This window comes from Actinia tenebrosa, unplaced genomic scaffold (genome assembly GCF_029948245.1).
Source record: "Actinia tenebrosa isolate PJP-AT-01 unplaced genomic scaffold, QUT_ActTen_1.0 PGA_scaffold11__36_contigs__length_13525064, whole genome shotgun sequence".
Lineage (NCBI taxonomy): Eukaryota > Metazoa > Cnidaria > Anthozoa > Actiniaria > Actiniidae > Actinia > Actinia tenebrosa.
This window is the reverse complement of record NW_028292571.1, coordinates 13016042-13042932: the sequence shown is the minus strand read 5'-3', so window position 1 is coordinate 13042932 and position 26891 is coordinate 13016042. Positions and strand designations below refer to the sequence as shown.

Below are 26891 nucleotides of genomic sequence, written 5' to 3'. Positions count from 1 at the left end.
GGTACCGACTGATTAGGTTTGATTGACACAAGCGATAAACCAAATCTCAGCATGCAGCTCGCACCTATCGAGTTCGCATGTTTATGAAAGTAGCAGTAACTTTGGAATCGGATCCTAGAAGCTGATTTGATTAGTCTTCAAACGTTCCTCTACATCAGTCTCATCGCGCGCTACCCATTTTGAGGTCGCGCTCTTGCTTAAACATATCTTAGAGGGCTGTTGATCTATAGTGAGTGCACCAAGATTCTGGAAAATACCGATTATTCCCCCTCTAGACTTAAAACTAGACTAAAACAAACAAAACGTCGTACAACAAATCCTGTCGTGAAGAAAAAAGTAAGAATTTTTTTTATAGAACCCTTTTCGTTTTTGACTTGGACCCGGAAGTCTTTTGTCGATCCGTATGATTAACTTCATACTTGAAAGCTCTATAGACCGTTTTCTCATGGTTGCGTGCGCATTTAACTTGACGTTCAACAAAACTAATTAACTTATTTAAGAAAGAGAACAATCAATTTCATGAGTTATTGTCGAAAAAATTATAGCAATGCATGATAATAAAATATAGTTGCCCGTCAAGTTCTTTAAATTATGGATGCGAACGCAACCTTGAGAAAACGGTCTATTGGCCGTTCCGTAGCGGTTGCATAACATGTTACATCGCGGTTATGTTTCAGGGGGCACTTTGATACGAATGATATATTTGGCGTTTTTTTCAATTGCTGATAGTGAAAAGTGAAAAAAAAGTGTTTAATATCTTTCATTTCTTGATGCATGAAGTGTCAAATGATGAAGCGTCCGTCCCAAAAAAAAACATAATGCAACGCGTTTCTACAACTTCGGAACTGCTACTACGACGTAAGCCATGACAAATCAAACATTGTATTACGTGCGTGCCCAAGCTAGACCAAAATATATCGCGCGTACCCAGATTAAAGAGATCAAGAAATATTTTGCTGTTAATTTTCGAAAAGTCGAATTTCATACTCACCTTCATTAATAAATATTTAGTACAAATTCTGTTCTTACGCATTCATTGACGGACCTGTGTTTTTCGTTGAGCCGAAAAGTTTGGGGATATTGTCAAGCATGTATTAGCAACTTTATTTAATCCGTGGTTTCAAGAGGAAAATGACCCCTCAGTTTTGCAAATTTTCTCCATTTTGATCGACTAACATTTTCTCTCAGATCAGCAGTTGTTGTAGGTGGAGTGTTACTACGATCATCACTAAATCAACATAGCCATCTACATGAGTATAGATAACATTATCATTGAATTATCGATTCATTTGAGAATCAAATATATATCATTACTTATAAGACTTTCACATACCGGCTAAAAATGTTGGTATTAATTTTCCGTATCAGACCACGTATCATTTCCCTTGAGAATAACATTTTTGTTTGAATTGTATCCATGATCATGTGTCATTTCATGCGCAACTGTTAAACAAAGAAATGATACTCTAGGGAATGACACGGTCTGAAGTGGGAAAGCATTTCACGCACCTCGACAAATAATGTCTATTTTTCTCACTCATCACCGTCTATATTTATGCATCTTTCCCTGTTTTTTCATACAATGTAATTTTGCCTCTTCTTTAGAAATAGAGCAGAGACGAGATTGGCAAAGTAAGAGGCAGAGTTGACGCCAGATTTGAAATTTTAGTGGGAAAAATGCTTAGTAGAAAGTGAAAATTTCGAAAAAATTTAGGAGTTTTATAAGTCAGTGATTAAAGTTATGGAATTAAATGTTAATGTAGAAACTTAGGAAGAAACATGTTAAAAAGAGAAATAAGTTGTTAACTAATGGGTAAAGAAAAGATCTTTCAATCGGATATTAAATATATTGTATATTTAAATTCAAGATCTCTCGAGATATGAATACCAATCAAACAGCCTCCATGTTGGTTGATCTAACAAGAGAAGCTAATGAGGAAAGCTTTGTTATCGTCAACCAAGATGGCGGCTATGACGTAACATGCACCTCAAGATTAGGAAGATACCTATCAAACAGCCGCCATGTTGGTTGATCTAACAAGAGAAGCTAATGAGGAAAGCTTTGTTATCGTCAACCAAGATGGCGGCTATGACGTAACATGCACCTCAAGATTAGGAAGATACCAATGAAACAGCCGCCATGTTGGTTGATCTAACAAGAGAAGCTAATGAGGAAAGCTTTGTTTTGTCAACCAACGTGGCGGCTGCGACGTTATATGCACCCCAAGAACAAAAAAGCAATAGAAAAGCAACGTCGAAGAAAATAAGAAAATAAAATAAAAATAAACAAATTGTTATCAGACCGGTGTTTCTCTGTTGACTTCCGGTGCCATATCAGGATCGTCGTCCTCTTCTTCATGGCTTACAGTTTCGGCATTCCCAACTCCTCCACCCTGAGGTCTGTTGTTACTCATCTCAGCGAGTCTTCCATCCATTCGATTCAGAATGCGAAGAATATTGCGAAACCTGAAAACAATATTCATAACCTTTCATCCAAGTGTCAAACAATGACCACTATACATGGTGTCAACCAGAAATAATGCGATTGACTATTTTCGAGTACCAAATCATCGCTGTTTAATCACTGAATGCAGACTCACTTACTGAGGGTTAGCCTCGAATCAGTGTCTAAATCTCCTGAGAATTGTACACCTATTGTTATGTCCTCCAAATTGAGCTGCATTCCGATGTGCTGCAAGGGGTCTATAAGCCATTTGCAGGAAATAATCACATGGCTGTTACTTGTGGTAAACAAATTGGGAAAACAAATTCCCGCCAAGTTTCTTTCATACATGTCACCATGTTCAGTGGTTTACGTTAACAAAAGATTTCTCGTTAGCTTCTCTTATTATAGACTCCTTGCATGTGACGCCGAAGTAGCTCGAAATAATTCCAATGTAATAAGAATTGGGATCTGTTGTTTTGTCCCCCAGATTGAGCTGCATTCCGAAGTACTGTAAGGGGTCTAAATACACTAACATGGCCGCCATGTCTTTGCCATTGGAATCATTTAGTTTGTTTCCATGTGACGTCATCACCACCATGTTGGTGTACGTTAACAAAAGATTTCTCGTTAGCTTCTCTTGTTATGTACACCAACATGGCCGCCATGTCTTTGTCATTTAAATCATTTAGTTTGTTTCCATGTGACGTCATCACTGCCATGTTGGTGTACGTTAGCAAAATATTTCTCGTTAGCTTCTCTTGTTATATACACTAACATGGCCGCCATGTCTTTGTCATTGGAATCATTCAGTCATGACTTCACCATGTTCGCTTAACTTAGCTCATATGTCTTACCTTTCTTCTTGTTGGTCTACCTTCTTTGTGAGTTTATTCACTTGTTCTGTTATTGCCAACAAAGCGGGATTGACATATGAATCTTGATTGGATGTCGTCCTCTTTGGTGATCCAAATTCCATTAGTTTCTGCTTCCATGTTTTTTTCCTGTTTGGAAATTCAACGTAATACGAAACCCAGATTTTACGCAACACCTTTCTTGGCGTAGCACGCTCGAGTTCCAGAAGTAATTCAACCTGTTGAGAGAAGGAGAAGGAGTAAAGGGAAAAGCAAAATTAAGAGAGGTGTAGCAGCAATGCAATTGTTTCTCATATCTGGGTTCTCGGTCTAAATAGGAATGTACTTATCTTGCTAATTGAATTCTCAGAAAAGGCCTTGTTATTGGATTACTGCTACCAAAATACTTCGCGAATTTTCTTTTTTACCCGTGCCCTAACTTTGATTAGCCCAGAGGTTGTTTCAGGGCCCGGGTTTAATCTGAGAGTTACCCGTGCCCTGACTTCAATCCGAGAGTTAGCTATGCCCTGACTCAGATCAGCCAAGAGGTCGTTTTAGGGTTTGATAAAATTTGAAGTAGGGGAAGTTAAGAGGGAGCAAAAGAAGAAATTCATTACCTGCATCGAATGCTGTTCCATTTTCGCTGTCTGTAGAATACGATTAACATCACCAACGGACAAGCCAATGAGCAAATTCTTGATAATGATGGGCATACAGACACAGAAGATTATATATATGACATAACTAATGCCCGGATGTGGTAGGGGCTGATATTTAAACACAGTATGGGGATATTTCATCTCTCCGAGAATTAACATAAAAGTCGTGAAGAGAGAGTAGGGAAGACGGTCGAAGAGAAAGGCTTTGCCGCTGGGATTTGAAGGGGATTCTGGAGCGGCCTCCGTTGTATTGTTTCTTGGGCTGATAGCATCATTAGACGTGCCCTCCACCTAAAAACGAGAATTGCAAACATTTATTCAAAGGAATTTAAGAGAGAGCCATTTAAAAGCTTTGCTCAGTGTTTTCCCATTTCAGACCACATGACCATTCCCTTGAGTATTGCATAAGCAATAGACCCATTCAGCTTGGCTCAATGTCGTCCCATTTTTGAACACATGACCATTCCCTTGAGTATTGTATAAGCAATAGACCCATTCAGATTGGTTCATTGTTGTCCCATTTTGAGACCACATGACCATTCCCTTGAGTATTGTATAAGCAATAGACTCATTCAGCATGGCTCAATGTTGTCCCATTTCAGACCACATGACCATTCCCTTGAGTATTGCATAAGCAATAGACCCATTCAGCTTGGCTCAATGTTGTCCCATTTTTGAACACATGACCATTCCCTTGAGTATTGTATAAGCAATAGACCCATTCAGATTGGTTCATTGTTGTCCCATTTTGAGACCACATGACCATTCCCTTGAGTATTGTATAAGCAATAGACTCATTCAGCATGGCTCAATGTTGTCCCATTTCAGACCACATGACCATTCCCTTGAGTATTGTATAAGCAATAGACCCATTCAGCTTGGCTCAATGTTTTCCCATTTCAGACCACATGACCATTCCCTTGAGTATTGTATAAGCAATAGACCCATTCAGATTGGTTCATTGTTGTCCCATTTTTGACCACATGCCCATTCCCTTGAGCATTGTATAACGATAGACCCATTCAGCTTGGCTCATTCCCTTGAGCAATCCAAAAGTAAATTTGAAATCATTTCAAGCTTTACCTACCTTAAAGTTTCTATTAAATAATAAATAAAAAGGGATTCCAAAAGCAATAACAAAAGGTATAAATAAAATAATAATCTAGAAAAAATAAATAAACACGATAATTAGTAAAGAAAATTGCACGACCTCGAGTATGATTATAATAATAATCATACAGCTTCTCATTAATCCCATATAGGTAACTGTCCAATTATTTTCTTAATTGGACAGGTCTTGTTGATTAATTAGGCAGCTATATAATTAATAGGTAATGGGATTTCATGCTCCCCAATCAAGAAATAATTAGACTCCAAAAATCCCTCTGACTGCCAAATTGTACTCGGCCTACGGCCTCATCCAATTTTGTCAGTCCTCGGAATTTTCCTCGTCCAATTATTCCTAAATTGGACAGCATGGAGTCCTATTACATATACTAATTATTATTATTATTATTATTATTATTATTATATTATCATTATTATTATTATATTATTATTATTACCATTATTATTATTACTATTATTATTATTATTGTTATTATTATTATTATTACATACCTTAACAAGCGTCTTGATAATATTCGTCATCATGATGATGTAAATTCCAAATGTCGAAAATCTGGAAGAAAATTAAGGGTATCTTTTTGTAACTCTAAAATTGTGTCAAAAATCAAGCGAAGGTTTTCTCTACTCGAGGCACTTAAATAATTCATAAAGAAAAATGGATTCCAGCCAGGGAAAGGCCCTGTTTAAGTCTCAAAATTGTCATGGGTTTTTAAGGAATAAGTGCCATACCTTCTAAGATATAATACAAAAATAACCCAGGCTATGAAGATAGCGGTGGCCGCAAGGGGCCTGGTAGACTCTATGACGTACGCCGACCCTTCCTCGTGCTTGTACTTGAACATATACACAAGACTCGACATGTATAAGAACCATTCCATCCAATTGTCTGCCTTTAATAAGTATTTAAATTTCTGTATGAAAAAATAAATAAATGAAAAGCATATTAAATGATGCTGTCATTTTTGGATGATCGAGATTTGATGTGAATCGGGAAAAAGCGACGGCCACATTGGCTGTTGTTCACAATGAATGGCAGCCATGTTGGATGATATCCACTATAATTTATGTAATAGACCTCCTCGACTCTGTCATTCCCTAGAGTATCATTTCTTTGTCTAAGGTTTGCGCTCGGTTGCACATGAGAAGACACTTGAATATGAATACAATTCAAACAAAGAATATTATTCTCAAGGGAATGACACGTGGTCTAAAATGGGACAACATTACAATCGAGCGCTCCAAAGCCGAGGAGGTCTATTCCTAATAAGGAAATAAAAGTGGCACCCATAATGAATGATGTTTACTATAGATATAAGCGTGATGTAATGGTTTGTAATCATTCCTTAGGGGAAAAAAGTGGTAGCCATGTTGGATGGTGTTCACTATAGGTGGTTTGTAATCATTCCTAAGGGAATAAAAGTAGCAGCCATGTTGGATGATGTTCACTATAGGTGGATTGAAATCATTCTTAAAGGAATAAAAGTGGAAGCCATGTTGGAGGATATTCACTATAGGTGGTTTGTAACCATTCCTAAGGGCATAAAGGTGGTAGCCATATTGAATGATGTTCACTATAGGTGGTTTGTAATCATTCCCAAAGGAAGAAAAGTGGCAGCCATGTTGGATGATTTGCTTCAGGCCTTAATGCAAAGAAACGTCAAGCACGTGAAGAAAGTATACTCACTTCGTCCCATATCTGAAAAAGCTCTTTTAGAAGATGGAAAAGACTCATGACCATTATGGTATACTTAGGTATATCTATAAATAGATCTTCCCCGACCTTGGAATCAAGCACGACAGTCATTGAGGTCAGCAGTAGCAGGAACAACATGTAGAAGGAGAGATTCATTACGTAGGCCTTCCATCCAACACTACGCCTGTAAGAAAAACTTACACACGTTAGTATTTAGTTTAAAGGTGCACTTGATTGAATGAAAATTGGAAATGCCTTGAATCTGGGTTTAACGTATCCATATCGCCCCAGTAGTAGCCCACAACATATTTTCTTCAAGGTCAAAAATGGCAGATAAAAATTTTCAATTATTGTAGAATTTAAATTGTAAGTAAATGATGTCGTTTGCTCAAACCTATTGTTCTTTTAGCTTTAAGACCAATCTTGGTGATAATGTGCTTAAAAATGCAGAATGTTTGGTAGTTCTTGAAAGCCATCTATTTATCGTTTTATTACATCCATTTTGAAATCACAAGCAAATCCAGCAATCTGATTGGTTCCCTGCAGCAGTGATTTCAGCATAAATCGCACGATTTTGAGCTCTAAATTGCACTGATTTTGCACATCAACTGATATGAACCAATCACAAGAGAGACATGTCATTTTCTAGCCAATTATATCAAGGAATCCATCTGAGTGTTGGGCTCAACGCTTCTTGCGAAAAAAAAGAGCCACGACTCAAAAAAAATTTTCTGAAGAACGATTTTACCGTCAAAAGTCGTAAAAAAAGACTGAAAAAGCCATAAAAAGGACTTAAAAAGACCAACTGATCACTTAAAATTGTCAAAAGCATCTTTGTAAAGTAACTGCTTAAGTAAGTTGAAGATATTACAGCGAAAAGCAGAGGGGAAAATGCAATCGGCATCTTTTGAATGTGACTTCTTGGCGATTGATCGTGGAAAGTGGTTTCCTTTCAATCTGTAAAGCATAACAACACATCGACGAAAATAGTCATTAAAAGAAATTTTTCTTAAGAAGAAGATTTTTGCTGAGCTACGTGACTTCTTAAGGACAACCGAAGGACTAAACAACCTTTGATTTTTGCTGTTTTCTCGGCACAAGTGTGATCTTAACATGTTGAACAGAAATCGTAAAATACAAGCAGTGAGCATTGGCTGTATGGACAACAGCCAGTTCATTACAACCCTTTTGGGCAGGATTGTTTTGCTATTTAATGTAAGTAAACGATTCTTAATACATGTAATGCCTTTTGGTCCTATATAAATTCATTTTAGTTTTGGATTAAAAGTGTTGGTTTTCAAAATGAGAATCATTGCTCGATCAGTATAAACAAGTTTTCTTGACAGCACATTTGAATCGACTGCTTGTAGATTGTAAGTCATATCGGTTTAACTGGAAAAAACGTCTTTTTCAAAAAAGATTTCAAAATGGATATAATAAAGTGGTAATTGAACTTCGTGTCGTGCAATTTTGGTCTGAAATCAAACTTGCAATTACAAATCGCACTCCCGCTACGCGGTCGTGCGATTTTGTAATCGCGCGTTTGATTTCAGACCAAATTGCACTCCACTCAGTTCAATTACCATTATAAATTACTTGAAATAGGAATAATCAGTTTCAAATTCACAGGGAAAAAACCCGGATTCCCTAATTGGGAATTTGTCGGTAATTTCCTTGAATTCCCAACGAATTCCCATCCAATTCCCAGAGAGAACGAAATTGGGAACGTGGCACTGATTCCCAATGTTAGTTTGTTGGGAATTTTGTTTTTCTATTGGGTATTAGAAGGAAATTCCCAACAATAAATCCAAACTTTGTTGTTCGAATTGGGAATTCAAGGAAATTCCCAACAATTCCCAATTTGGGAATCTAGTTTTTTTTCCTGTGATTTTGACGGATTTTTTTTCGGCCTCACCTATGGTGTTTTGGCGGTACTCTTCCTGACCTATCTCCCTACAAATGGTCTTAGCTAAAGCTTATCTCTCTACAAATTTGGAATAGATTAGCCACATGGGATCGCATCGTAACGGTATCAAAGTGACCTACCATTTAATATTCATAATGGCTCCACAAACATTGTGCGAGAGGCAGTTAACTCTTTTGTATTTCACCATTGTCTGTGGAATTAATAGAAAAGAGCAATTGTAAGGAACAAGTAGATTGTTAGACGGATTGAGATCCGGAAGAATAGGATAGAATGTAATGAGATGGAAGGAAGGAAGGAAGGAAGGAAGGATGGAAGGAAGGAAGGAAGGAAGGAAGGGCTGGATGCCGATGGATATGAACGGTTGGGTTGAGAAAGGGAGAGAGAGTTAAATGGAAATGAGATGATATATTTAGAATTCAGAATTCGGACACTTAAAACTTACATGTAGGCAGTCAAGAAATTTCTTGGGATCGTCTTTCCTAATATCGGGCATTCCTTGTAAGAACATAAAGTCATACGTTATCTAAAAAGAAAAGAAAAAAAGTAAAGTAAAGAAAGAAAAGAAAAAAAGAAAAGAAAAAAAGAAAAGAAAAAAAAGAAAAGAAAAAAAAAAAAAAAAAAAAAAGAAAGACATAAGTTTTCCAAAAAAGCAAATAGAAAATGAGAAATATTTTATTTAAAAAACAAATCCTTCAAGGATATATTTTTTTCTATTTTTGTCATACCGAATAATCTTCATCCTTCGGTGAACCACATTGCTCTTCACAACGGTCAAGGAATTTCTAGTCATAAGAAGAAGAAGTCTTTTAGACTTAGGTCAAAAGTCGAACTTCACATGAGCCGAACCTAATGACATCAAAAAAGACCGCCTTGTTACCCATTGTTTCAATTAAGTTCGGCTCATATGAAGTTTGACGGTTGACATTAAAATACATTATCAGATTTGAGGTCCATAGGTTCCAATAGAAATTGGAAATACAATCTATCGCTTTCAAACAATTGTTATAAGTCGTAGTATTTTGGTCATTTTCTGTGTATTTCCTATAAAGACTCTTGGACGTGACTTCAAAGCAGCTCAACTTGGAAGACAAAACAAAAGAATTCCAATCCCCCTGATTTGCATTCCGACGTACTGGAAGGGGTCTATCTTTGACAGAAAAGCATCGACTTAAAACAATAGCCCACTTCCGAGATATGCTTGGCTAAATTGAAACCTATGTGTGTAACATTAGCGAAGCATAAAATATGCTATTTTAGTATAAACACACAGGTGATTATTGAAAATCTAGCGCGCTGATTGGTCGAGAAACTTAGATTATCACACGATAATCACTTCCAGCGATAATCCAAAATGGCGGCCAGCCGCTTTGTTGCTGTTACCTAATTTTAAATTTGTCTTTTATCAGCCCAGAGGTTGTTTCAAGAATCGACAATATTAAGGGTTTCTTTAAAGATCGTTACCTCTGCAGCAGAAGGCATTTTAATCACTAGATTCTGTAATTGAGTCGGTCCTGCTTCCACTCGGTTCAGCATTTCGCGCCATCTAATCGATAAACAATCGATATTAGATCGATTCGTAAGTTTCATAGCAGTGTAATTCATTTAACGAAATAATTTGTTAAATTCATTAGACCTTTTAAGGCGCAATTACACAGAGCAATTTTCTCTGCAATTTTTCTCGCAACAGCTTTCAATACAAGTTGAATGGAGTATTGCAGCGTGTAACCTACAGTGCAATTTTTTGTCGCGAGACAAGTTGCAGCTATCGTTGCAAAAAGTAGAATTTGCTTCTACTTTTGGCAACGATTACGTCTCCATTAAACCATGTAAACACTATTGCAATTGCTCTGTGTAAATCTTTTTTCTCTCCTTCAACATGGCTTTAACCTGTTTACCTTGTGTGATTTGCAATGATCATTACAACACTCTCCTTGCCCGCTTCTATGGCGACGTCCAGCGCGTTTTGGTTGTAGCCATTATAAGTTACTTTCTGGTTCTCATGAGAAAGTAGGAAATGTACCAGTGCATCGTGTCCGTTCTTTGCTGCTAAGTGTAGCGCAGTATCCTAAAAGAGCAGAAAATTTTCATTTTTTGTTTTATTGCTGCAGTCAAAATCTTTTTTTGTGGTGGTGGTGTTGGTTCTGCTGTTATTGTTGCTGCTGTTTTTGTTGTTGCTGCTGCTGTTGTTGCTGTAGCGGCCGCTGTTGTTGTAGTGGTGGTGTTGATGGTGTTGCTAATGGGGTTGAAATTGCATGTTGCATCATTTATTGTGCTGCTTGCTGCTGCAGTTGTCATTGCGTCATTGTGATGGTGTTGGTGCATTGCCGTTGCTGTTGTTGTTCCTACTATGGTTGCTGTTGCGCTTCTGTGGTTCTCAATGCTGTTGTTCTTAGCTACCGTTAATTAAACCTCTATATGCCAACTGATTCCGCAGAATCACATTGAACGTCTATATCTACTTACCTGATCAGCGTTGTCTTCGTCGTTGATGCAGCTTGGATTCGCTGTGCAAATCAGTTGTACACTTTTCAGTGAACCTTTTGTTGCAGCAAAGTGAAGTGCTGTTCTTCCTTCAGTATCTCTACAACGAGAAAAATAAAAATATGAAGTAAGACATTATGAAATATATAAAAAGGCATATTTGATCATTCACTGTTGAGGTTCGCAAGCCATTTCTTACTTGTTGCTTTTATAGTGTTTCATGTGGAATGAACCTTGACACTCTTTAGGTTTTATCGAACCCTGAAACAACCTCTGGGCTGATCAAAGTCAGGGCACGGTTAACTCACAGATCAAACACTGAAACAACCTCTGGGCTGATCAGAGTCATGGCACGGTTAACTCACAGATTGAACCCTGAAACAACCTCTAGGCTGATGATAAGTCAGGGCATGGCTAACTCACAGATCAAACCCTGAAACAACCTCTGGGCTTATCTAAGTCAGTGCATGGCTAATTCACAGATCAAACCCTGAAACAACCTCTAGGCTGATGATAAGTCAGTGCATGGCTAACTCACAGATCAAACCCTGAAACAACCTCTAGGTTGGAAACACACGAGCCAGGCCAACATGCCTAACCTTTCGATAGTTGCTCCGCGGTCAAGTAAGAATTTCACGACTTTGTCTTGCCCATTAAAAGCAGCCAGATGTAGAGGTGTATGGTCGCTAAGGTTACCAACATTCATTAGTCGTGTTTGTCTTCCTTCCATCAGTTTCTTTACAATTGGCAGCCACCCATGACTACAAATAAAAAAAGTATGGTATACCACAGAGATCCATTTTGGGGCCTTTTCTATTGATTTATATTTCTATCTGACTGTCAATTATTAACATTCATTAGTCGTATTTATCTTCCTTCCATCAGTTTCTTTACAATATTCCCGTTTTCCAGTCAAGGTCCGTCAAGTTTCAAAGTGTTCGTATTGTTGAACTTGTGCATTCTTTACTTTACCGTTGGTATCTGCGAGTAATTAGACACTGATTCAGCCACATATTAAGGCGCTATTAGCAGCCGTACAGCTTACAATCATGAGTGTGAATTGTTAGTAGATAAGTATTTTGCCTCCAGATTGGGATAGGCTGTTGAACCGGGAGACAATCCCCTACTCTTATACAAATAATTAAACAAGTTCTTTTATGTCCCCCCATTTCACTGTAGGTTAGGAAGGGTATGCATAAGGTAGTATAAATGAAATTATATGAAATGATTATGATTTATATAGCGCCCTTTTATATGTGGATCTAATCAAAGGCGCTTTACATGGAGTTGTGAATGACAGATTGCTTATTTTGCAATTTACAAGCATGAGAGATGGTTAGTATGAAGTGTAGTCACTGAGGGTGGCCACTTCCAGGGTTTCTCTTTACGCCCTCAGTGGTTTTTTTATGTCCCCCCATTTTACTATAGGTTAGAAAGGGTTAGGAGACAGGGCCTATACGGTTTAAAGTCCTTGTCCGAGAAGACTTGAAGGTCTAACCATTGACAGGAAGACTTGAAGGTCTAACCAGTATAATATGTGATGTTTTGCGAACCTTGCGGCTAAATGAAGTGGCGTTTCCAGTTTGTGGTTTTTCAAACTCGGATCTGCTCCATTCTTCAAGAGTAACAGTACACTCTGAAATAGAATTGATTGATTTTTGATACTTTCTTCTTATAAAGGGGTATAGTGTTTGGTAGATCCTTCAATAGATAGTCTTTTATACCTTAAGAAATCCCCCTTGAGCTGCATAGTGTAGAGTTGTGGCTCCTGTACTGTCTTGCTGGTTGACTAGTTTGTTATCGTGGACACGTTCGTCCTACAACGACCAAAAAATGTTCCTTTGGTATATATACTCTGAATCTGAGGTGAAGTAAGGAAAGTTGTATTGCTGCAAGTAGAGGCTGAGTTTAATGAAATATAGTAGATGTATGAACACATTGTTATCAAAATTTTCCGAAGGGTGTCACACAACACATTTCCTAGCGTTACCTTTAATAATCTCTCAATTGTTTTGTCCTGACCAACAGCCCAATGTAACGCAGTCCTGTTCTTGTCATCTTTACACGTCACGTCCGCTCCTTTTTCCAGGAGTAACGACACGACAGGCGAACAACCATGTGCTGCTGCTAATAGTAACGGCGTGCATTTTTCACGGTCACGCGGGTTGAGATCCATACCCTTAAACACACAAAATATTATCATTATTGGCTATTAGTAGTTTTTAGCTATAGAGGCTTTGCACCATCACGTGATGGCAGCCATGAAAGGGGGCTTAACAATAGAGTCTTTTCCCCCTTGGGAAACTGAGTTCTTTCTTATGTAAGTCACATTAGAGCAGATGAAATTATTCCTGCGTCCTGTCACGGCTGCCATGAAGTGATGATATGATGTAAAGACTCTCTTTATACTGAATATTGGGTATAAGTAGTGTATTAGACATGGAATTTGTAAGACAAGAGCCTTAAGTTTTTGCCTGTTTTGTACTGTTCTTATGTTGTTATGTCTATTCGATAGCCATCAAAAATAATTTTAAAATAATTCGAGTCTTTGTGTTTCGCATATTGTTCCAATTAGTAGCAAATTGACCTCCTCGGCTTGGGTGTAATGTTGTCCCATTTCAAACCACGTGTCATTCCCTTGAGAATTAGATTCTTTGCTGGAGTCGTATTCATATTCATGTGTCTTCTCATGTGCAACCGAGCGCAACCGTTAAACAAAGAAAGGGTACCCTGGGGAGTGACACGTGGTCTGAAATGGGACAACATTACGCTCGAGCCGAGGAGGTCTATTCAATTGCTTTTTAGATGTGCTTCTTCTTCAAAAGCGTAAAGTTATATAAACGGACATCCTGACAACTGCCCCCTCGGCATCCCATAATGTCTTAAAACAATAGCATTCAAGATGGCCGCCGTACGTTTTGGTAAAAAAGTCCATAGGTAAATAAACCAGTTTCACATTCAATGCATACCGCTGTTTTTGAAGACTACAGACTCATTTGCACAGACTTAGCCTCATTTATAAGTCAGCTTTTGACGGATACCATTAAAAGTCCGTTGGATTTCAAAACATTGGTGTATGGTTCAAGCTGCACATTCCTTACATTACAGCTGACATTTGCAAATGATTTACTCTTAAGCGAGGCTAAGCCTGCGGAGATAAGTCTTCAGTCTTAAAACGCAGCTGTATTTACCGAATGAGAAAGGGACTATTGATATTTTTGAATACATACATGATCCACCAAGAATGAAACCACGGAGTGATGGTTAAACATCGCTGCTCTGAGGAGGAAACACTCAAAAAAATATAACATTTAGAGGCTTTGCACCATCACGTGATGGCAGCCATGACAGGAGGCATAACAATAGAGTCTTTTTCCCCTGGGAAACTGAATTCTTTCTCATGTAAATCAGTTTAGACGGGATTCAATTGTTCCTGCCTCCTGTCATGGCTGTCATCACGTGATTATGCAAAGCCTCTATACATGTTGATCGATAGAAAACTTAGATCATCCCATTACAGTTACCAGCGCGGCAACGTTCGCGCCATTCTCTCTCGTTTTATATTAGTGTTAGGGCTCTTCTCCATTGAGTCGAACTGACCAGTCAAAGCGGCCAGTTCTCAAATATTAAGCGTCAGTTCTCATTTATCTTGAGACCTTTGGCTAACCAATTCTAAAGAACTCATGCATACCATTTGAGAACTGGCCACTTGGACTGGTAGGTTAGACCTAATGAAAAGAGCCCTTAGAATTACTCGCTAAATGATCACGACAATGTTTTTAATGGACCCCTCTCAAAAGTATCGTGGATGCAAGGCTAACATGGAAATACAAAAGAATTCGTTTGGTCCAACGCAAAAGTCATTTAGCGAACTTGCTCAGGCTGTGAAATTCGCCTGCTTTGAAAAATTACACAAAATCGCCAGCTTTGAAAAATTACATAAATATCGTAATTTCCCTGGGTGTTTGTTTTGACATTTTAAGAACCTTAGGAATAAGATTCTTCGTTTACCTTTCATGTATTCGAGTTGCAACACTACAGAACGTGTGTGTCAACTAGCCTTACTTATTGAGGGAAGTCATTCCCTCCCTTTGCCTTGCATCTATTCGAGTTGCCACACTACAAAACGCGTGTCAGGCTAGCCTTACCTATTGAGGGAAGTCATTCCCTACGTTTGCCTTGCATCTATTCGAGTTGCCACACTACAAAACGTGTGTGTCAGGCTAGCCTTACCTATTAAGGGAAGTCATTCCCTACGTTTGCCTTGCATCTATTCGAGTTGCCACACTACAAAACGTGTACTAGCCTTACCTATTGAGGGAAATCATTCCCTTTGTTTGCCCTACATCTACTCGAGTTGCCACGTTACAAAAACCTGTGTGCCAGGCTAGCCTTACCTATGGAGAGCAGTCATTCCTTCTTTATCCAGTAAGGTATGAGTAAACACTGTCATGTCGTGTTCGTACAGACATTTGATGATGTCAAGAGCACCTAGACGACAAGCCAAGTGGATTGGAGTCCCTCCGTCTACTCGCTGTTGAAGACATAGGAAGAAAAAGGTCCATTATTTTGGAAAATTACTTAGCTTGAACGTCGTTTCTCTGTGTCTGTGTCTGTATCTGTCTCTGTGAGTTTCTGTCAGTCTCTCTCTTCTTTTGGCTTTTCTTTTTCTTTTTCTTCTTTCTTTTCTTTCTTTTCTTTTCTTTTCTTTTCTTTTCTTTTCTTTTCTTTTCTTTCTTTCTTTCTTCCTTCCTTCCGTTCTTTCTTTCTTTCTTTTCTTTCTTTCCTTCTTACATTCTTTCTCCTTTTTCCTTTCATATGCGTCTCACATTAATTCCCAATCTAGTGTTCTCTTGAGGATTGAGATCTTATTGGTGTCAATAATTTCACCGTCTGCCAGGTAGGAGGAATCATTTCAAGGCGTCTATAGACTACTTTTCTATTTCACAATCAGCATAATACAGTAGCATTACATAAAATATACGAGTAACATTTACCCTAATGGCAGTCAGAGAACTCCCTTGGTCCAGACACAGTTGCACAGCCTGAAAACAAAGCATGGTTATAAATAACAAGTACGTACATATTTAGCATTTTTTCACTCGAAAGATTGAAAAAAGATGTTTGGCTCGACGCCAATGAAAAACGTCTGGGCATGCTTCATGTCTATTGTTCTACCATATATGTAACATGGCCAGTGGCACTTGCTCATGCTAACGCTAGGTACTAGAGACCTTTAGCAAGACGATGTTGCTAGGTACCGCAAACCTCTAAGTACAGTTCGACGTCAGGCGTTTTCCGTCAAACGTTCGACATTTAGCAAGGCGTCATACGAAGTTGTTGCTGGAAAAGCCGCCATATTGAATGTCATTGATGCTGAGTGTTTTTACGGTTTGCGGGCGTGTTTCTGGACGTAATCCCTGGCAGTTAGCAGTTAGCAGTTTTAGATTTACGTTCACGTCAAACGTGTAACGTCAGTTGATCAGTGAAAAATTCTTTTGAATAACTGAAAAGGAATCGCAAGAAATTCTATGTAGTAGAGAAACAAAAGAATATCTGTTTGTGATAAGAACGTTTGCAAGAGGTAAAGTAAAATACAGGAAAACGATGAAAACGTGGTCACGATTGCCGTTTGCGGGAAGAAAAAAAGTCAATCTAAAACTCTCTATTGTCTACTATCTGCTATCATCCAATTCTCCTACCTTTAGGACACCGCTATCGATGGCTAGATGTAGTAAGGTACTGCCTTCATGGTCAACACTATAAAGCACATCCATTTGCTTCTTAGGGTCGGGTTGTTGTTCTTGACCTAAGGAGAAATGGAGGAGAAGAGGATGAGAATATAGACCAAGATTTAATGTCATTTATCTTCGTTTTGAATGCAACTGTCTCTTCTCACCTAAGTCCCAACGTTCCTCCTCCCTCCCCCTCCCACACACACACTTTTGGTCGACGTAACATAAACAGGGCGTTTGCACGATGGCGTCATTGACCTCTACTACCAGACTCCCTTGCACACTTTATTTTGTTCAGTTAATTAGCACCAATTGTCTTACTATTCTCATGATGGAATACAAATTTAAATGAGAAAAAAAATCGCGAAGCATCCTGGTAGTGGGAGTCAAATGACGCCATCATGCAAACGTCATATTTACATTTTTTTTACATTGCACATGTTACGCTTAAAAGTATAAACCTCATTAGTTTGAGTAAAACTTCTTTACCTTGGGTATAATATTTTCCCATTTCAGGCCATGTGTCATATCGTTTTTTTGTTTGACGGTTTTGCATAAGACACATGGATACAACTCAAGGGAATGGCACGTGGTCTGAAATGGGAAAACACTACACTCACGCTGAAACGGTCTGTTTGTGTATGAATTTGTCTTACATTTTTTGAAGAAGAGTGCCATGGTTTCGTATGCCCCTTTCATGGCAGCAACGCTCAGAGGTGTCATCGCATCTATCGCACGTCTTGTTACATCAGCACCACAATCAAGCTGAAGAAAAGATCGTTGATTTGGACTTAACCTCTAGAGGATAAGCATGCCAGCAGGCAAGCAGGCACGAAGGCAAGCAGGCAAATAGGCAAGCAGGCAAGCAGATACCACTAGTATCCCAGCCAATTAGAGCGCAGAATTTGTGACAGACCATTAGTAGGTTTATAATAATATACGAAAAGCGTCATACCAGTCGTTGGCATATATCCAGCGCATTCCTGTGTTCCAGGTAGGCAGCCGTGTGTAGTGGAGTATACTTGTTTCTTCCTTCTACGTTTACATCGGTTTGCTTGTGGTTCAGAAGAACCTTTGAAAGTAAAAGATAACAAACGTCACGTGATTTGTAAGCTTAAGTTGTTTATGGACGCCTGTCGAGATTTTTATTCAAGGGTAGGGAGGGAAGGGAGGAGAATTGAAAAGAGGAAGGTGGTTGGAAAGGGAGTGATGACTTGTCTAAGATGCCTTTTAATTTCCAGGTTAATACAACTGTCCTTCAATCCCGGGGGGGGGGGGGGGGGGGGGAGGGGGGGAGGGGTGCTTCCCTATATTTGCTATACGGGTATGTGCCGCCCTATAGGGTATGGTTTTTCGGCTTTTGGGTCTGGGGTAGGGTTTCATTTTTTGACATTTTGTCTGCGATAGGGTATCTGTTTAGTCTGGGATAGGGTTAACGATTTGGTCATTTTTGTCTGGCAAATAGGCTACGCTTTCTGCCGGCACAAAAACAATAAAAACGTTAGTAAATATTGATTGTAATCTATTGAAAAACCGTCTTTTCCGTCTTTTAGTCTGGGATAGGGTGTACAATTCTTAGTTTTAGTCTGGAGTAGGGTACGTAAAATCAAAATTTTAGGTCTGGGATAGGGTCAGGGTTTTGAGGTCCTGACGGCACACCCCTACTCAAGTTGGGGTATTAGTACCCCCCCCCCTCCCCCCCGGGCCTTCAATAACGCTGTGGTCCTCGATTAAAGACTTGTTTACTCAGGATTAGCCTTATTACAGTGTCAGAATATATTCACAAATACCAACGGTAAATCCAAGATGGCCGCCGCATCGTCGAAGTAGTCCATAATTACCTCTACTACATCGATGTTCCCTGTTCTGACAGCCACGTGTAGTGGTGCTTCTTCTCTGTGGTCTTTAAGGTTTGGATTAGCATGGCAGTGTATGAGGTACTTGATGGTTGATATTTGTCCTGCTGATACTGCGCAGTGAAGAGGTGTTTTGCCATACGAGTCTCGCTTGTCGATATCTAAGGTAATATATATTTGATTGCATTAGACGGACTACTCGATCTCCACGCCCTCCCATCCATTCAGTATCCATCCATCCATCCATCCAACATCCATCCCATTGGGTGCATCATCCATCATCTATCATCCATCCATCCATCCAACATCCATCCATCCATCCATCCATCCATCCATCCCTTCGCCTGTTTCTATTCATCTCCATCTATCCATCTATCTATCCATCCATCCATCCATCCACCCATCCATCCATCCATCCATCCATCCATCCATCCCTTCGCCTGTTTCTATTCATCTCCATCTATCCATCTATCTATCCATCCATCCATCCATCCATCCATCCGTCCATCCGTTTGTTCGTTTCTATTCATCCATAGCTATCCATCCAATCCATTCCTCTATTTATCCGTCCATTTGTCTATCCATTCATCCCCCCATCGACCCATTTGTCCACCCATCTTCCAAATATTCTTAAATCTACATTTTTATCCATCTTTGCATTCTTTCATTTATCTCACCCATCCATCCTTCTGTTCCAAACAATCAAAAGGGCCTACGAACCTTCATTCTGCTGTAAGAGGGATCGTATATCCTGAGTGTTGCCTCGTCTGGCCAAACTGTGCAGCGTTTCTTTCTCGCCATCTGCGTCAACTCCAGACTGTAAGAAAAGAATTCAACTTGGCCATTAACCAATCAGAGCGCGCGTTATATCGTTATAATATAGTTTATATTTTCATTATACAGCTATTTGAAAATGATTGAAGGCTCGAACGGCGGTAGGTAATAAGCAATATCTGATAGGTAATAAGTAATAATTGCCAAACATTAGTAACTATTTTTAAATTATACGCTCATATGATATTATTTGAACACATATATATCACCATATTTTTATTTTTCATTTTATATTATTATTATGCGATTTTTAGTCTTTATTAAATTTTTTCCATTGTAAATGTATTGTATATTTTTTATTCAAAAGATGGATAAATAAAGCTATCATTATTAATATTAGATAGGTCATCAGTACCAAGATTCAAAAATTAGCTGGAATGACTGGTATTTCTTATCATTATTAATATTATTATTATTATTATTATTATTATTATTATTATTATCAAATAGGAGTTACCATATTGCTATTACTATACACGAGTTCATATTACAAATAAGAACTCCTTTTTAGTGTTGTTTGAATCGTACTAGAGAAAACCACTTAAATCACCTCGGCTATTCGTGTTTAGATATATGCCCACCGTTCCTTTCGGTCGTGCAATCGCCAATAGTCCAGTTTCGAGTTCCAAAATACCGCTGTGTTTCTTGATTACAGACTCATTTACTCAGGCTTAGCCTCGAATCAGTGTCTAAATATTCACAAATACCAACGTTAAAGTAAAGAATGCACAACTTCAACAATACGAACACTTTAAAACTTGACGGACCTTGACTGGAACACGTGAATATTCTTCACAAAATCGAGGCTAAGCCTGAGTAAATGGGTCTGTAATCAATAAACACAGCGGTAATTTGGAACTCGAAAAGGGTCTATTACCGATTACCATATACATTCGCCGTTCGCCCCTTCAATCTATTTTGAAGTATCTGTATATAATGATATAGCCTAATATGTTATGAAAGTGTTTTTTGTCTTTTTCATAAAAGAGACACCATCAAGCCGTCAATAAGAGAGACACCATCAAGCCGTGAATAAGAGAGACACCCGTCGATATCAAGTACCGTATCCAAGTCAATATTCAAGACTGAATAACGTCCAATAACAAAAATGAAGTACAAATTTTATGAAAAAAGACTTGCTTATCTGTTAAACACATGAATGATTGATAGCCTAAAAATGTGGCTTTTGATTCTGGTGAGTGATGCTGAGATCCTAATTGACTAGCTATGAAACCTTAGAGGAAAAAATAAACCTTGTACGAAAAAAAAAAAACTGTACGAAAATGTTAAGCAATTGTGACAGTTTTTACTGCAAGGAAGGGCACGCTTCGAGTTTAAATCATATTTAAAAAGTTTTAATATGACAAGTCTTCTCAATATCGTTAAGTTTGCCTCTTCATTTATTTATTTATTTATACATAAATTCTTTCGCTTTTCCTTCCTTTCCCTCTTGAATTTTCATTTTTTTTTTTTTCCTTACATTTTCGTTTTTTGCATGCAATGATTTCCAAATTTTGTTCACACTTTTGTCTTTTTTTTAGCAGTTATGTTTCAACTTGAATATTTAAATAAATTTTTTAACAAATAACCAGGGTTAAAACTGTGTAAAAAATTTTTAAACACTTTAAAAGGAAAAATTGATCTTAAGATTTCATAGGCCATTGGTGGAGAAAAAAACTAAAGCTTGGTTTAAAATAGTTCCGAAAAAAGGAACAAAGTTTACGACAAAAATCAATCCAAAAAATCCCTGCATATGATTTTTAAGTTGATTGTATCTGATATATTAAAATGAAAGGCTTTACCTTCGTGGATAGGCAACCCGCTTTGCAGAGCATTGCTGTTAACTCCTCACGCGGAGAACAAACTCAACCGACTAAATTCCCAGACTAAAGCTGAACGCATAACTGAGATTTCAACATTTTAGTCGATTTTGTTTTGGAATTTTAGTGGTTGGAAAAGAGTATCAGCTGGGAATATGCGTTAAATATTTAAGACGATTATCGTCCTTGTCATCTTGGAATACTTTGGGGGTTGGGATGGCTCACTGATTGAAGAAGTTGATGGTGAAAGTGACATATTTGTTTGGGTCATGATGATCGCTTGTAAAAATCAATTTTATCATCGCAAAAAGGAACGAACTCAACTATACTGATTGAAATGTAAATACAGAGTAATAACCGCATTGATAATCGAATCAATCCATTACACATGTTTTACTTGAGCAACTAAAATAAAATAGTATAGTATATTAATATTCATTTGAGTTTTTTACACTTCAGACTCATTGAAATAAGGAAATATATAATATATAATATATAAGTAATATGTTTATATATAAATGTAGAATGGGATAGAGTAGAAGATATATAAAATATCAACAATGCTATCCCATATTTTCCTATATTTTTAAGTGTATATTCATTTTTGCATTTTTGGCGAAATTCAATTTTTTTTGTGCATTTATTGGTTTATTTATATACATACAACTTATAAATCTATGCTTCTTTGACATTGACCGATGTATCTTGTTAAAAACTCTCAATCAATGCACTTGACTTCTCAATAAAATATCAGATACCATAAAGCTTTTAAGAAAGCGGTTAAGGTTATGACTAGCACTTAATTAACGTCCATTGAAAGATAAAGAGAATTAAAACGTATTGCTATTGATCAGAACCCTTTTCAAAATTATCATGCGAGGATGACTTGGAAACACAAAATAAATCGTACTTTATCTCGATGGAATTTGTGGTATCTCTTTTGTATTTCCATGTTAGCCTCGCATCTCAGATAATTTTGAGATGGGTTTATTGTGAGTAAAAAAGAAAGCATTCTTGGTGGTAGATTTTGGCAGCCAACAATGGGATTGCTTTACAAAAAACTGACCAATAATCTAACATCAAACACCAATTTTAATTTATCAAAAATGACGTAATCAAACATGAACCAATCAGGACCAAGTAATGAAGTCTAACTAGATATCTAAGAAAAAAACTTAGATGTTATCAATAACCGCGGGAATAAAAGATTGTGATTGGCTGAGGTAAGATTCTGATTTTGCTCTCTCCTGATTGGCTAAAAGATATTTACCTTAAATTTTTGTTTACGTGGTACCGGTTAGCGTGTTCGCAGTGGTAAAATAGACATTGCTATCGATGTGGGTTTAAGCCTTTAGAGAACTAATTAAGCTTTTCGAAAACCAATATAGTAATCTTAAAAGTATCTATCATAAAGATCCAAGCAAGGAGTATTGAGTATTGGGCGTTTATCGTTGTTGACTTGAAGATCGTTATATAATTGATCTTAAAAAAATTGATATATCCATTATCTGAACTGCAATACTTTAGCGCCCGGTTGTACAAAGCCTGGATAGCGCTATCCAGTGGATAAGTCGATGCTATTATCCAATAAATTTATCCACTGGATAAGATTTATCCGTTGGATAGTGCTATCCAGGCTTCGTACAACCGGGCCCAGTTCAGGTTTCTTACTAGACTGTGTACGGCTGGTTCCAACCGCTGCCCCCTGAGTCATGCAGACTCAGCATGTAATGTGAGCAAAGTTTGTTGTATCTTTCACTTAATTTTGATTCGAGGATTTTTCTCCGGGTTCTAAGCTTTTCCGCGTTTTTCCGTACAACCTAAAACACCTAAATTTCAATTCAAGTATTTTGCTGTGGACATAGTTCAGCTCAGAGGGTGTTTCTGGATATCGATCCCAAGGGCGGATCCAGGGTTTTTTTGAAGGAGGGGTCTCAGGGGTAAATTTTGTGGGCAAAGGAATCCCAGTCGCATTTTTACCACAGGAAGCCCATTTGACCTCAGGAATGACAGGGGGGGTCGCGACCCCCCCCCCCCCCCCCGACCCTCCCCCTGGATCCGCCCTTGGATCCATGAGCTTTGCCCTGACTTAGATCAGCCCAGAGTTTGTTTCAGATTGAAATCTAGATGTTAGCCGTGCCCTGACTTTGGTCAGCCTGTGATGTTGTTTGTCGAGGTATCGCCATGATTTTTTGAAGATAAAATCGCTGTATTTCAGTCCCAAATATAGTATAATGCTTTTCAAATTAAGAAAAACGCGATAGCGGTACAGGTATTATGAAAAAGTAATAAAATGCCACGGCAGTGGTCAAAGAGATTTTTAGACTTTTTGGCTCCCGCCTAATAATTATAAATATTTTATATTTTTTTCTTGACTATTTCTTAAATAAGTTATAGATCCAATAATCAATTTGGGTATCTGTATTTGAAGTTCATAATTAGAGAAAACGAAAAATTGTATAGCATTTTCACACAATGAGTATTTGGTTATTAGAGAGTTTTAGATTGACTTTTTTTTCTCCCGTTTTCATATAGTTTTCCTGTATTTTACTTTATCTTTTACAAACCTTCTCACCAAGCGCAAATATTCTTTTGTTTTTCTACTACTTGAACTTTTTTGCGATTCTTTTTCAGTAATTTAAAACAATTTTTCACTGGTCAACTGACGCTTTACGTTTGCCGTGAACGTAAATCTAAAACTCTCTATTAGCATATTTTTACGGCACTTTGCGAGTAGAGATGGGAGAGGTGTTATCAAAGCCGACTTACAGAGGTTATGTGACACTAAAAAACAATTTTTTTAGTGGGTCAGTAAAGAAATAGCTACAGCCTCTTAATGGTGTAGCGGCAGCAAGAAATTGCAACATCAGCAGCAACAAAAACATGCCGCAACAACAGCATGCTGCAACAACATCAGCAGCAACAAAAGCATGCCGCAACAACAGCATCAACAACAACAGCAGCAACAACAGCATCAACAACAACAGCATCAACAACAACAGCATCAACAACAACAGCATCAACAACAACAGCATCAACAACAACAGCATGCAACGAATGCATGCCGCAACAACAGCAGCAGAAACGAAAACATCATTAGCAACAACATCAGCAGCAACAAAAGCATGCCGCAACAACAGCATACCGCAACAACAGCATACCGCAACAACAGCATACCGCAACAACAGCATGCCGCAACAACAGCATGCCGCAACAACAGCATGCCGCAACAACAACATACCGCAACAACAGCATGCCGCAACAACAGCATGCCGCAACATCAGCAGCAACAACAGCATGCCGCAACAACAGCAGCAGCAACAACAGCAGCGACAACAGCAACAACGACAGCAGCAACAACAGTAGCAACAGCAACAACAAAAGCAACTCCAACAACAACCGCAACTCCAACAACAGAAGCAGCAGCAACAGCAGCAACAACAGCAACAAAAACATCAGCGGCAACAAAGAAACGTGAAAATGGTGCATGAAGGACATTTAAAATCTTAGATTTAATTCACTAAGCAGATCAAAATATTGAATCTTTCTCCGAAAATTGTCTCCAACAGAAAAGAACCTGTGGTCTATTGAATTTAAACCTACCTAATCTCTCGTGTTCTTTCCTCCTTTTGTATATTATTTAAGATAATCTCGAGAAATAAAGAAGGAAAGGAAAGGAAAGTAAAAGGTTGTTTGTTTTTAGCTCATAGAAATAAAAAGACGTCAGAAGTAACTGCGGAACAGCATTGGCCCACGCAAAGTTTAAAAAATGAACTTTTATCGTTAATCATTAAAAAATTAACTATTTCAGAAAAATACTACTTTCAGGTTTAATAAAAGGCTTTCCTTTTGCGTCTTGGACGAATTTCTTTCTTTAGACCGCTTATTTTCACTTTTCTTTTTAATTTTGTGGGTTTTTTTTTTTTTTTTTTTTACTCAGTCGTGGTTTTTGTTTTTAATTATAAATGTAAATTGCCACGTTTTAACAAATCCTCTTAACTATTTTTCCCCCACTTTTCCCCCCACGATTATCACAACTGTTTTAAGAGCTTTAGATTAAAGATTCTATTTCAGATTGCAATAATTTTCATTATGTAAACAGAGTTGGAAAAGTTTGGATTTGAATATTTTACTGTACTTTTCGTTTCAAAATTTTACTACATTTAATAAACCTATTTAAATAGCCCTGTTATCCAGCGAATATTATAGAGAATTGATGGCCTTTCTAGTGAGGATTTTTCAATTTAGTTTTCTAATTTCTTTTTAGCTTAAGAATGACAGATTCTATTTAAAATTCATTATTCACACAAAGATGGAACAGTTTGGATTTGGATTATTTAACAGTTCTGTACCATGCTGTCCTTCTCAGAATGTTAGCTTATTTATTTTAATTAATAAATAACTTAAAAGTTCTAACTTAAAATTTATAAAAGTATTCGAGGTATCCAGAAAATATTCAAGTGAATTGATGCATGATACTAGTATTTAAGAGGATATAATTTTTTAAATCAATAATAATTTGGGACGAACTTTCTACTCTAAATTAATTAGAAGAGCAGTTCCTGAACGATCCGGTAATAGATGATAACCAAAGACTAGTGCGCCAGCGAAAGTAAACTTACTTAAATTATTCTCTCTCTCTCTCTCTCTCGCTCTCTCGTTCTCTCTCTCCCTTTCTTTAAAGGATTTTCTTCCTTCTTCTTTTGTTCCTTCCTTTTGCTTCTTCTTCTTCCATTCCTTGGCTTCTTCTAAAAGCCTTTCCAGGCTTCTTCCCAGGACGTTGCTTGGTGGGAGGGAACTGGGTCGGGCCAGGCGGGAGGGGGAGGGAGGAGGGGAGGGAGTGAGGGGGACGGGCGGTGCAGGGAGGCTTTGAGGCTTCCTTCCTTCAGGCATCCTTTCCTTTCCTTTTTCCTTTCCTTCCTTCCTTTCTCCGTTCCTTCTTCTTTCCTTTCTTTCCTTCTTTTTCCTTTCCTTTTTTCCTTTCCTTTTGCTTCCTTTCCTTTCCTTTCCTTTCTTTCTTCCTTCCTTCCTTCCTTCCAGAACTATCATCAATATCATTTTTTTAAATACTTGACCATTTTGTTTAAAAAGACAACTTTCTAAATTAATTCCTACTTGCATAACACTAAATATTTAAAATCTGTACGATAATCATTCAATATGTATTCATTAAAACTGAAGAAAACTAAATAAATACAAGTATGTTATTCCATCAGAAGAAAATATATATACATTCTTATGCTTTGCGATTTTTTTCTTAAAATATTAAGTATTTATATAAGAACACCGTCTTTGACTTTATATATACATACATATATATATTGCTCACGTATTTCGTAGTTGTTTAAAATTTAGCAACAAACCAAACACCGACTAGAAGTGGCATATTATTACATATGCATATGTGTCAAGTCTCTGTTGATTGCTTTTTCTTCAGTGTCAATTATCTCGGCTATACACG

At 37.8% G+C, this 26891-nt stretch overlaps 1 protein-coding gene across 11 annotated transcripts in view; it reads right to left on the bottom strand.

Moving 5' to 3' along the window:
* Positions 1–26891, bottom strand: part of LOC116288174 (transient receptor potential cation channel subfamily A member 1) — a 47592-nt gene that overhangs the window by 9977 nt on the left and 10724 nt on the right. For 9 of the 11 annotated variants that reach the window (XM_089027357.1, XM_089027358.1, XM_089027352.1 and 6 more), the window contains 25 exons: positions 19497–19593; positions 18762–18937; positions 17876–17992; positions 17577–17685; positions 16888–16994; positions 16183–16230; positions 15583–15719; positions 14416–14464; positions 13176–13364; positions 12910–13002; positions 12739–12821; positions 11785–11946; positions 11168–11285; positions 10600–10769; positions 10166–10247; positions 9430–9486; positions 9147–9227; positions 8824–8894; positions 6769–6961; positions 5814–5995; positions 5577–5637; positions 5044–5118; positions 3915–4247; positions 3301–3536; positions 2304–2466 (listed from right to left, as the gene is read on the bottom strand). In XM_089027357.1, the coding sequence (XP_088883483.1) occupies positions 2304–2466; positions 3301–3536; positions 3915–4247; positions 5044–5118; positions 5577–5637; positions 5814–5995; positions 6769–6961; positions 8824–8894; positions 9147–9227; positions 9430–9486; positions 10166–10247; positions 10600–10769; positions 11168–11285; positions 11785–11946; positions 12739–12821; positions 12910–13002; positions 13176–13364; positions 14416–14464; positions 15583–15719; positions 16183–16230; positions 16888–16994; positions 17577–17685; positions 17876–17992; positions 18762–18937; positions 19497–19593 (3189 nt within the window). The other 2 variants (XM_089027359.1, XM_089027360.1) reach the window with 2 other exon arrangements.